General features: G+C 40.3%; 2 protein-coding genes across 3 annotated transcripts in view; both read right to left on the reverse strand.

The window, feature by feature from the left end:
• The window catches only part of LOC126988566 (prothrombin-like), a 7,590-nt gene extending 4,560 nt beyond the window's left edge, over positions 1-3,030 (reverse strand). The window contains exons 1-4 of the mRNA XM_050846896.1: positions 2,749-3,030; positions 1,496-1,716; positions 797-884; positions 201-602 (exon numbers count right to left, since the gene is read on the reverse strand). Of these exons, the coding sequence (XP_050702853.1) occupies positions 201-602; positions 797-884; positions 1,496-1,716; positions 2,749-3,006 (969 nt within the window). The 5' untranslated portion in view covers positions 3,007-3,030. The remainder of the gene's footprint in view (positions 1-200; positions 603-796; positions 885-1,495; positions 1,717-2,748) is intronic.
• A 6,466-nt stretch (positions 3,031-9,496) lies between these two features.
• The window catches only part of LOC126988568 (centrosomal protein of 104 kDa-like), a 29,039-nt gene continuing 26,035 nt past the window's right edge, over positions 9,497-12,500 (reverse strand). For both annotated transcript variants that reach the window (XM_050846899.1, XM_050846898.1), the window contains exons 17-19: positions 11,572-11,673; positions 9,848-9,979; positions 9,497-9,724 (exon numbers count right to left, since the gene is read on the reverse strand). In XM_050846899.1, the coding sequence (XP_050702856.1) occupies positions 9,612-9,724; positions 9,848-9,979; positions 11,572-11,673 (347 nt within the window). In that variant the 3' untranslated portion in view covers positions 9,497-9,611. The remainder of the gene's footprint in view (positions 9,725-9,847; positions 9,980-11,571; positions 11,674-12,500) is intronic.

The following is a 12,500-nucleotide window of genomic DNA, read 5'->3' on the forward strand; positions in this document are numbered from 1 at the left end:
GGGAAGGAGAGGAAAGGAAGGGAAGAGAAGGGAAGGGAAGGGAAGGGAAGGGAAAGGAAGGGAAAAGAAGGAAAAATAAATTAATATACAAATAGATATAATGATAGATAGATATATAGTCACTACTACTACTACTACTACTACTACTACTACTACTACTACTACTACTACTACTACTACTACTACTATTTCCACTTTACCTTGAATCTGTTAAGTACCGCCACTTGCCAAGGCCATTCCCCCTCCACACTTTCCGCTCCACCGATGATCCGCAGCCAGTTCCCTCCACCTTGTCTGAATTTCACTCCACATTCTCCCTCCTCTTCCACGGCCATGACCCCTCTCTCCGCATCTTCGTCCTCTTCCACTCCTCCTCCTCCTCCTCCTCCTTCTCTTCTTCCATCCAGGCGAGGGAGGACGAATCTTCCCTCATCTGGGTTTTGGTAATAATCTTCCTCCTCTTTCTCCTCCTCTTCCTCCTCGTCATCGTAAGCGACTTCAATGTCTTCCTCTTCCTCCGCCACCTCCTCCTCCTCGTCCCTCATTGTCTCCTCCGTATCTTCTATAATAACGTATCCTTCCTCTTCTAAGTGCCTAAGAACCTTCAGATAATAGTTAGTTAATTATTCAGATACTTTGGACATAGTTACAAGGACATACAAGCTCACAAAACGATAAAAATGAAAAATATATGAAAAAATCGGAAAAATAGGTCAGTCAGCCATTCAATAGTGTGGTTTTCTGCGGGTGAAATGTAAACAAACCCAAGACCGAGACCAAGATGTACGACGCTTACCTTGCCTTTGCACGTCGATCCATCGGGGTAACAATACGCTTCTTCCACCTTTATTTCCTCGCCGCATAAGGTCTCGTATTTGCATGTCCTGAGAGAGAGAGAGAGAGAGTGGAGTCAAGAAGGGTCAAGTGTAGGAGAGATAAGGAGAGTGAGAGAGAGAGAAGAGAGATAATGGTCATTGAGAGATATCTTACAACGTAGGCTATACAATCTCTCTCTCTCTCTCTCTCTCTCTCTCTCTCTCTCTCTCTCTCTCTCTCTCTCTCTCTCTCTCTCTCTCTCTCTCTCTCTCTCTCTCTCTCTTCCTTCCTTCTTTCCTTCCTTCCCTTCCTTCCTTCATTCATTCATTCATTCATTCATTCATTCATTCTCTTCCTTCCTTCCTTCCTTCCTTCCTTCCTTCTTCCCTTCTCTCTTCCATAATTCCTTCCCTTCCTTCCCTTCCTTCCCTTCCTTCCTTCCTTCCTTCCTTCTCACTTCCTTAACCATCCCTTCCTTCCCTTCCTTCCTTCCTTCCTTCCTTCCTTCCTACCTTTCCTTCTCTCTTTCATAATTCCATCCCTTCCTTTCTCTCCTTCCTTCCTTCCTCCCTTCATTCTCCCCTCCTCTCCTCCTTAACCATCTCTTCCTTCCTTTCCTTCCCTTCTTCCTTCCTTCCTATCTCTCCTTCCTTCCTTCCCTCCTTCCTTCCTTCCTTACCTCCTCCTTCGTGTAATACAGGACCTCGTACAAGGACCCCAAGAAGAGGGAGCAGAGAAGAGGAGGGAGGTAAGGGTCAGCCCCTCCCCCCCCTCCTCCTCGACCCTGATCACAACCATGCCTCCCTCCTCCTCTTCCTCTTCCTCTTCTTCTTCTTCTTCTTCTTCTTCTTGGTATCTGCTTCTTAGTAGTCCGGGTCTGTGTCTCTGTTGCTGAGGTTCCTGTAAATTAAGTAGTAGTAGTAGTAGTAGTAGTAGTAGTAGTAGTAGGAGGAGGAGGAGGAGGAGGAGGAGGAGGAGGAGGAGTGGTTATCTGTCATCTTTCCCTCTTCTCTCTCTCTCTCTCTCTCTCTCTCTCTCTCTCTCTCTCTCTCTCTCTCTCTCTCTCTCTCTCTCTCTCTCTCTCTCTCTCGAAATAACGGCACAAAACTTAAGCATAAACAAGGAAATTCAGACTGCACCAAATTTTTCTTCGCCAACGTTGTAGTGCGAGAATGGAACAAACTCCCCGGTGCCTTCCTTCAGTGGTCCAGTGCAGCATATATTAGGGGTGGATGACTTGGAGGAATATGCCCAGAATCGTCCAGAGTGGAGTTCTTACAGATAGTTTGAGCGAGAATCGAATCCTTTAAATACAAGCTCGACCGACATCTAGGAGGAATATGCCCAGAATCGTCCAGAGTGGAGTTCTTACAGATAGTTTGAGCAATAATCGAATCCTTTAAATACAAGCTCGACCGACACCTAGGAGGAATATGCCCAGAATCGTCGAGAGTGGAGTTGTTACAGAAAGTTTGAGCGAGAATCGACTCCTTTAAATACAAGCTCGACCGACACCTAGGAGGAATATGCCCAGAATCGTCCAGAGTGGAGTTGTTACAGAAAGTTTGAGCGAGAATCGACTCCTTTAAATACAAGCTCGACTGACACCTAGGAGGAATATGCCCAGAATCGTCGAGAGTGGAGTTGTTACAGAAAGTTTGAGCGAGAATCGACACCTAGGAGAAATATGCCCAGAATCGTCCAGAGTGGAGTTCTTACAGAAAGTTTGAGCGAGAATCGACTCCTTTAAATACAAGCTCGATGTACACTTCCTTGACCTTAACATTCACTAAAGTAGAAATGCAATGTCTTGGTGATATGGAATTTAATATCATCTCACTTCGGCTTAAGGACACACCACCTAGGCTTGACCATAGGGGCTGTGTGGTCTGAATATCTATGTAAATCTATGTAAATCTATGTAAATCTTACCTCAACAACCTCCTCCTGCTGTGCGCCATGGTCGAGGTAGTCCATCAAATCCATAACAGTTTCTCTAAATCTCTCCACTTCTCCCGGTAGAGGCCCCCAGTTTTCCTCCATTTCCTCCACTCCTCCACTTTCCTCCACCTGCCCCTGGCCCTCCATCCCTCCCCCGGGTCTCCATCTCTCACCCGGGGAGGAGGCAACCCCGTGGAGGAGGAGGAGGGAGAGAAAAAGGGAAAGAAGTGAAGGGATGTGAACGGTCATGATTCAACCTGATAACTGACCATTTGGGTTGTCGGGATGTGTCTCTCTCTCTATCTCTTTTTCTCTCTCTCTTTCTCTCTCTCTCTCTCTCTCTCTCTCTCTCTTATCTTTAGTGATTAGAATAGTGATAGTTGTAGTTGGGTAGTAGTAGTAGTAGTAGTAGTAGTAGTAGCAGTAGTAGTAGTAGTATAAACTATTTCAACTACTACTACTACTACTACTACTACTACTACTACTACTACTACTACTACTACTACTACTACTACTACTACTACTACTACTACTACTACTACTACTACTACTACTACTACTACTACTACTACTACATAATAATAATAATAATAATAATAATAATAATAATAATAATAATAATAATAGAGATATCTTTATTTTCTCTCTCACTATCTCTAATCTTGAAACTACTTGAGACAATCTTCATTTTTTGTCTATATGGTCAAGCACCTCTCTCTCTCTCTCTCTCTCTCTCTCTCTCTCTCTCTCTCTCTGATAACAGCAATAATAACAACAAAAAGAAGCTCAACTGACTAACACAAGCACTTTAGACTCTCGCTTGACTCCCTGACCGAGGTGATGACGAAGATGATGGTAAATATTTTGGTCATTTGCTTCTCGGATACCGTAGAGGAAGGACGTGGGTCACTCTCTCTCCCCTTCTCTCTCTCCTTCGAAGTTTTTATTAAAGAAAGTGAACTAGCTTTAATTTTGCGTGTGAGAGAGTGAGAGAGGAAGAGGAGGACGAGGAGGTGAGTAAATGAGATAAATTGTGAGATATTGTGATTGTTTAGGTAGAGAGAGAGAGAGAGAGAGAGAGAGAGAGAGAGAGAGAGAGAGAGAGAGAGCGGTGGGTTAAGTTTCGTCAAGTTTATCAAGTCACAGTTTTTAGTTTTAAGTTAAAGTCGGTTAAGTTTAAGATAATTTAAGTTAATTAATTATAAGTTACGAAGAAAAACTGCATATATAGAGAGACATAAAAGAGATAGAGAGAATTAGAGATAGATTGAGATAGAGAGAGAAATAGATTGACATAAATAATGATACAAAATAGTTATGAGATAGTTAGTGAATTACAGAACACGTTTTAAATATCCTAGTCATTTAGTTATGAGTTAGTGAACGAGTTAGTGAATGATAGAATTAGAGATAGATTGAGATAGAGAGAGAAATAGATTAACATAATAAAATACAAAATAGTTATGAGATAGTGAATTACAGAACACGTTTTAAATAGCCTAGTTAGTTAGTTATGAGTTAGTGAATGAGTTAGTGAATGAATGAATTAGAGATAGATTGAGATAGAGAGAGAAATAGATTAACATAATAATGATACAAAATAGTTATGAGATAGTTAGTGAATTACAGAACACGTTTTAAATAGCCTAGTTAGTTAGTTATGAGTTAGTGAATGAGTTTGTGAATGAATGAATTAGAGATAGATTGAGATAGAGAGATAATAGATAATCAAATAGACTTATAGATAGATATAGCTTTTGATAGCCTAGTTAAGCTTAAATAGGAATTACTTATATACGTAATTTAACTAAGCTTAGATACATAGATAATTAAATAGACATATAGATAGATATAGCTTTTGATAGCCTAGTTAAGCTTAAATAGGAATTACTTATATACGTAATTTAACTAAGCCGAGATAATAGATAATTAAATAGACTTATAGATAGATATAGCTTTTGATAGCCTAGTTAAGCTTAAATAGGAATTACTTATATACGTAATTTAACTAAGCCGAGATAGATAGATAGATAGATAGAAAGATATATAGATAGAAATAGGAACTTAGAATAAAAGACATTCTTAACAATTTTTCAACATTTATTATTTATTATGAAAAAGAGAAACATTTTATTTATTAACATTTATTTCTGCTTGTTGTTATTGTTCTTGTTATTGTTGTTTTCTTTGGCAAATTTTCGATAATGTATTTTTTGTGTTTTTTTTTATTTTATTATTTTTTTTCGCATTCACTAAAAAAAAATCTGTTTTTCTTATGGACTAAAAAATTGGACGTTATTTTTTTGTTTTCCTCTTAATTTCCTTCTTTATTCATTTATTTTCCTCCTCTTCTTCCTCTTCCTCCTCCTCCTTCTACTTCTACTACTACTACTACTACTACTACTACTACTACTACTACGTCTACTACTATGGAAAGTGATTCTACAAGTTTCTATTTTTAAGTAAGGATTTTTTATTATTATTATTATTATTATTATTATTATTATTATTATTATTATATTCGTTTTTTTTCTTTATTTTTTCTTCTTCTTCTTCTTCTTCTTCTTCTTCTTCTTCTTCTTTTTCTTCTTCTTCCACCTCCTCTTCCTCTTCTCCTCCTCCTCCTCCTCCTGTTTCTCTTCCTTCTTCTTCTTCTTCTTCTTCTTCTTCTTCTTCTTCTTCTTCTTCTTCTCATATCCTAACAATACACACACATGTACACCTACAAATACGTACATACATACATACATACATAGGAAGACGGGAAAACGTACATGTGTATACTTTTATTATTATTATTATTATTATTATTATTATTATTATTATTATTATTATTATTATTATTGTGTTTCTGGGTATTTTTTTTCTAATTTGTTTTCCCTTCTTCCTTCCTTCCTTCCTTTCTTCCTTCCTTCCTTCCTTCTTTCCTTCCTTCCTTCCTTCCTTCTTTCCTTCCTTTCTTCCTTCCTTCCTTTCTTTCTTTCTTCCTTCCTTCTTTCCTTCCTTCTTTCCTTCCTTCTTTCCTTCCTTTCTTCCTTCCTTCCTTTCTTTCTTAATTCCTTCCTTCCTTCCTTCCTTCCTTCCTTCTTTCCTTCCTTCCTTCCTTCCTTCTTTCTTCCTTTCCTTCCTTCCTTCTTTCTGTTCTTCCTTTCTTCTTTCCTCCCTTCTGTCCTTCCTTCCTTACTTCTTTCTTTCTCTCCTCCCTTCCTTTCCTTCCTTCCTTCCTTCCTTCCTTCTTTCCTTCTTTCCTTCCTTCCTTCCTTCCTTTCCTTCCTTTCTTTCTTCCTTCCTTCCTTCCTTCTTTCCTTCCTTCCTTCCTTCCTTCCCTTAATTCTAAACGGTTGAGCAAATTTTAAGAGAGAGAGAGAGAGAGAGATTAGAATTATCATATATACAAGAAAAAGTGATTCAACATGTCACTTTCAGGAACATGACCTAACCTAACCTTCAGAACATGACTGGAACAGGAATATGATTAGCGCACTAAGAAGATGACTAGTGAACATGACTAATACCACTAAATAACAAGTAAAACCATTATTTGCATGTGTCACTTTCGCGAACATGACCTGGCGTGACCTTCAGAACATGACCGGAACTTGAATATGAGAAAACACTAAGAAGTCGACTCTGAACATGACTAATACGAGTAAATAATTAGTTGTATGATTATTCAAACATGTCACTTTCGCGAACATGACCTGGCGTGACCTTCAGAACATGACTGGAACTTGAATATGAGAAAACACTAAGAAGTCGACTCTGAACATGACTAATACGAGTAATTAATTAGTTGTATGATTATTTGAATATGTCACTTTCGCGAACATGACCTGGCGTGACCTTCAGAACATGACTGGAACTTGAATATGAGAAAACACTAAGAAGACGACTCTGAACATGACTAATACGAGTAAGTAATTAGTTGTATGATTATTTAAACACGTCACTTTCGCGAACATGACCTGGCGTGACCTTCAGAACATGACTGGAACTTGAATATGAGAAAACACTAAGAAGTCGACTCTGAACATGACTAATACGAGTAAATAATTAGTTGTATGATTATTCAAACATGTCACTTTCGCGAACATGACCTGGCGTGACCTTCAGAACATGACTGGAACTTGAATATGAGAAAACACTAAGAAGACGACTCTGAACATGTGTAATACGAGTAAATGATAAGTAGTATGATCCTTTTAACACGTCACTTTCGCGAATATGACCTTGGCCTAACCCTCAGAACGTGACTAGAAAAGGAATATGACGAATCACTGGGAAAGGAAGCAAAGAACATGATTAATACGAGTAAAAAACGCGTGTAAAGAACATTTCATCATGTCACTTTCACGAACATGACCTGACCTAACCTGCAGAACATGACTAGAACATGAATATTATTAAAAGCTAAGATAACAAGCAAAGAACATGACTAACACGACTATGAAACGAGTAAAACGATTATTTCAACAACTCACTTTCGCGAACATGACCTGACCTGACCTTCAGAACATGACTAGAACATGAATATTATCAAAAGCTAAGATAACAAGCAAAGAACATGACTAATACGACTATGAAACGAGTAAAACGATTATTTCAACAACTCACTTTCACGAAAATGACCTGACCTGACCTGACCTTAGCCAGAACTTGTACGTGATATAACACTAAGAAGATGTTAATGAATATGACCAATACGACTAAATAACAAGTAAAAATGTCATCCTCACATGTCACTTTCGCGAAAATGACCTCACCTGACCTCCAGAACATGACTGGAACAGGAATATGATCAATACACTAAGAAGATGACTAGTGAACATGACTAATACGACTAAATAACAAGTAAAAATGTCATCCTCACATATCACTTTCGCGAAAATGACCTCACCTGACCTTCAGAACATGACTGGAACAGGAATATGATTAATACACTAAGAAGATGACTAGTGAACATGACTAATACCACTAAATAACAAGTAAAACCATTATTTCAAAGCCTCACTTTCACGAACATGGCCTGACCTGACCTAACCTAACCTCCTGAACATGACTGGAACATGGACAAGACGAATGCACGGATCTAACAAGAACAGGACAGGTATAAAACGCACTCTATACACGTCACTTTCACGAACATGACCTAACATCACCTTCAGACATGACTGGAACGTGGACGAGACGGAACACGAATCTAACGAGAACATGACGAGTATAAAACGGGATCTAAACAAGTCATTTTCACCTCATGTCACTTTCACTCTGCATGTCACTTTCACCTCTCACGTCACGGTCACTTTCACTTTCCATCTCATCTTTACCTCTGTCACTCATTTTCACCTTTCCTGTCACTTTCACTCACCTCGCATGTCACGGTCACTTTCCATGTAACTTTCAGAACATGTCATATTCACCGTCATTTTCAATTTACATTTCACTCTCACTTTCCATATCATTTTCACGTCATTTACTTTAACTGTCACCTTCAACTTTCACCTTCATTTTCACTTCACTTTCATTCCCACTTTCACCTTCAGAACATAAGCAAGACCCGTTTTCTTTCATTACAAAAGGAAAACGATTTATGAAGATGTATTTTCAAGGGCAAGGAGACGGAGATAGCACTGAGGCCGCGCGTAGCTGTAGTCTAGACCTCTCTCTCTCTCTCTCTCTCTCTCTCTCTCTCTCTCTCTCTCTCTCTCTCTCTCTCTCTCTCTGTAGCAAAAATCTAGGTATTATTATTATTATTATTATTATTATTATTATTATTATTATTATTATTATTATTATTATTATTATCATTATTATTACTATATTCGTTGTTCTGATGTCTCCCTCCTCCTCTTCTTCTTCTTCCTCCTCTTCTTCCTCCTCCTCCTCCTCCTCTTCTTCCTCCTCCTCCTCCTCCTCTTCTTCCTCCTCCTCCTCCTCCTTCCATTTTTTTTTTCTAATCATGAGAGAGAGAGAGAGAGAGAGAGAGAGAGAGAGAGAGAGAGAGAGAGAGAGTACGTTCTTCTCTTTCTTTCCGTATAATTTTAATTCCATTAGTAGTAGTAGTAGTAGTAGTAGTAGTAGTAGTAGTAGTAGTAGTAGTAGTTGTTGTTGTTGTTGTTGTTGTTGTTGTTGTTAGGATCTCAAGGGCCGAATTTTGTTGTATTTCATTTATTCATTAACTAATTTCTTACACTAATATATTTCTAAGTAGTAGTAGTAGTAGTAGTAGTAGTAATAGTAGTAGTAGTAGTAGTAGTAGTAGTAGTAGTGGTAGTGGTAGTAGTAGTAGTAGTAGTAGTAGTAGTAGTAGTAGTAGTAGTAGTAGTGGTAGTAGTAGTAGTAGTAGTAGTAGTAGTAGTAGTAGTAGTAGTAGTAGTAGTAGTAGTAGTAGTAGTAGTAGTTAAATTATTTCATGCAGTATAGAAAGAAAGAAAGAAAGAAAGAAAGAAAGAAAGAAAGAAAAGAAGGAAGGAAGGAAGGAAGAAAGGAAGGAAGAAAGAAAGAAAGAGAGAAAAAAGAAAGAAAAGAAGGAAGGAAGGAAGGAAGGAAGGAAGAAAGAAAGAAAGATAGAAAGCGAGAAAAAAAGAAAGAAAAGAAGGAAGGAAAGAAGGAAGGAAGAAAAAAAATATTACAAAAAACTTAAATTATTATCATTATTATTATCATTATTATTACTATTATTAATGTGATTTTCTCTAATTACTCTCTCTCTCTCTCTCTCTCTCTCTCTCTCTCTCTCTCTCTCTCTCTCTCTCTCTCTCTCTCTCTCTCTCTCTCTCTCTCTCTCTCTCTCTCTCTCTCTCTCTCTCTCTCTCTCTCTCTCTCTCTCATCCCCCCCTTCTTTCTCTCTCTCTCTACCTCCTCTTGGAAACACTTCTCCGGGGAGTCCCAGGGGTCGCCGCGCCCCCTGGTTTCCGTCCCCCCACGCCCCCTGAGCCTGTGGACGCCCCCTGGGACTTCTTGACACCTGTGGTAGAGAGAGACATTAGTAGTAATAGTAGTAGTAATAGTAGATGTGGGTTATAGCACACCCATATATATCATCCATTTCTTCCTCCTCCTCCTCTTCCTCCTCCTCCTCCTCCCTCACCCGGCCACGCGCGGGGGCTGGCGAGGCATGCGTCTGGTCCTGGGAGTAGGTGTCCCCTCCAGCCATCCTCCCACGGGGGTATGTTCTCGTGACACAGAGGGCAGTGGTTCGCCAGGGGCTCCGGCCGAGACGCTGGGGAGAGAAGGGGGGGTTAGTGGGTGGAAGAAGAAGGGGAGATGTGGTCAGTGGGGGGAGGGGGGAGAGAGAATAGAAAGTCGTGGCAAGGGGTGAAAGAGTGGAGATGCTGGTTAACTCTTGCATAAGTGAGTTGGACAGGATTAAATTGAGATGAAAGAGTGGAGATGCTGGTTAACTCTTACATCAGGGAGTTGGACAGCACAGGGATGAAAGAGTGGAGATGCTGGTTAACTCTTTCATCAGGGAGTTGGACAGCACAGGGATGAAAGAGTGAAGATGCTGGTTAACTCTTGCATCAGGGAGTTGGACAGGATTGAGATGAAAGAGTGGAGATGCTGGTTAACTCTTGCATCAGGGAGTTGGACAGCACAGGGATGAGCGAGAGTAGAAAGTCGGGATAAGGGATGAAAGAGTGAAGATGCTGGTCAACTCTTGCATACGGGAGTTGGACAGCACAGGGATGAAAGAGTGAAGATGCTGGTTAACTCTTGCATCAGGGAGTTGGACAGCACAGGGATGAAAGAGTGGAGATGCTGGTTAACTCTTTCATCAGGGAGTTGGACAGCACAGGGATGAAAGAGTGAAGATGCTGGTTAACTCTTGCATCAGGGAGTTGGACAGGATTGAGATGAAAGAGTGGAGATGCTGGTTAACTCTTGCATCAGGGAGTTGGACAGCACAGGGATGAGCGAGAGTAGAAAGTCGGGATAAGGGATGAAAGAGTGAAGATGCTGGTCAACTCTTGCATCAGGGAGTTGGACAGCACAGGGATGAAAGAGTGAAGATGCTGGTTAACTCTTGCATCAGGGAGTTGGACAGGATTGAGATGAACGTTGGACAGCACAGGGATGAAATTCTGGTTAACTCTTGCATCAGGGAGTTGGACAGCACAGGGATGAGCGAGTGTAGAAAGTCGGGATAAGGGATGAAAGAGTGAAGATGCTGGTTAACTCTTGCATCAGGGAGTTGGACAGCACAGGGATGAAAGAGTGAAGATGCTGGTTAACTCTTGCATAGGGGAGTTGGACAGCACAGGGATGAAAGAGTGAAGATGCTGGTTAACTCTTGCATCAGGGAGTTGGACAGCACAGGGATGAAAGAGTGAAGATGCTGGTTAACTCTTACATCAGGAGTTGGAAGGGATGAAAGAGTGAAGATGCTGGTTAACTCTTGCATCAGGGAGTTGGACAGCACAGGGATGAAAGAGTGAAGATGCTGGTTAACTCTTGCATCAGGGAGTTGGACAGCACAGGGATGAAAGAGTGAAGATGCTGGTTAACTCTTGCATAGGGGAGTTGGACAGCACAGGGATGAGCGAGTGTAGAAAGTCGGGATAAGGGATGAAAGAGTGAAGATGCTGGTTAACTCTTGCATAGGGGCGTTGGACAGCACAGGGATGAAAGAGTGAAGATGCTGGTTAACTCTTGCATCAGGGAGTTGGACAGCACAGGGATGAGCGAGAGTAGAAAGTCGGGATAAGGGATGAAAGAGTGAAGATGCTGGTTAACTCTTGCATAGGGGAGTTGGACACACATCAACTATACCTTCCTCTCTTGACCAAAACACACTAACTATCTCATACTCACGCGTGCAGGTTTTGGCGAGGGCGTGAGTCTGGAACACCTTCTTGGCGATGGCTTCAGAACACCTCTCACACCTGCGGTACTGGGTGGAGGCGCTGCACTCACCTGGAATTAACACAGACACAGGTAAGATACATTTATAGAATTATCTTTATCTGTTCATTTTCTGCCCTCATTTTTTTTATTTCTCCATCTTCTCCTCCTTCTCAACCTCTCTCCTCTCTTTATCTCTCCTCCTCCTCCTCCTTTCCTTTTTTTTCTAATTTCTTACCTAACCTAACTTAACCTAACCTAAACTCTTACTTAACCTAACTTAACCTCACCTAAACTCTTACTTAACCTAACTTAACCTAACCTAAACTCTTACTTAACCTAACTTAACCTAACCTAAACTCTTACTTAACCCAACTTAGCTAACCTAACCTAACCTAACCGAACCAAACCTAATTCTCACCTAACTTATCGTAACCTTACTTAACCTAGCTCTTACTTAACCTAACTTAACGAACCTAACCTAACCTAACTTAACCAAACCTAATTCTCACCTAACTTATCCTAACCTTGCTTAACCTAGCTCTTACTTAACCTAACTTACCTAACCTAATCTAACAGGGATGAAAGAGTGAAGATGCTGGTTAACTCTTTCATAGGGGAGTCGGACAGCACTAACCTAACCTAACCTAACCTAACCAAACCTAATTCTCAGCTAACTTATCCTAACCTTACTTAACTAACCTAACCTAATCTAACAGGGATGAAAGAGTGAAGATGCTGGTTAACTCTTGCATAGGGGAGTCGGACAGCACTAACCTAACCTAACCTAACCTAACCTAACCTAACCTAACCAAACCTAATTCTCAGTTAACTTATCCTAACCTTACTTAACTAACCTAACCTAACCTAACAGGGATGAAAGAGTGAAGATGCTGGTT

Source organism: Eriocheir sinensis, chromosome 69 (genome assembly GCF_024679095.1).
Source record: "Eriocheir sinensis breed Jianghai 21 chromosome 69, ASM2467909v1, whole genome shotgun sequence".
Lineage (NCBI taxonomy): Eukaryota > Metazoa > Arthropoda > Malacostraca > Decapoda > Varunidae > Eriocheir > Eriocheir sinensis.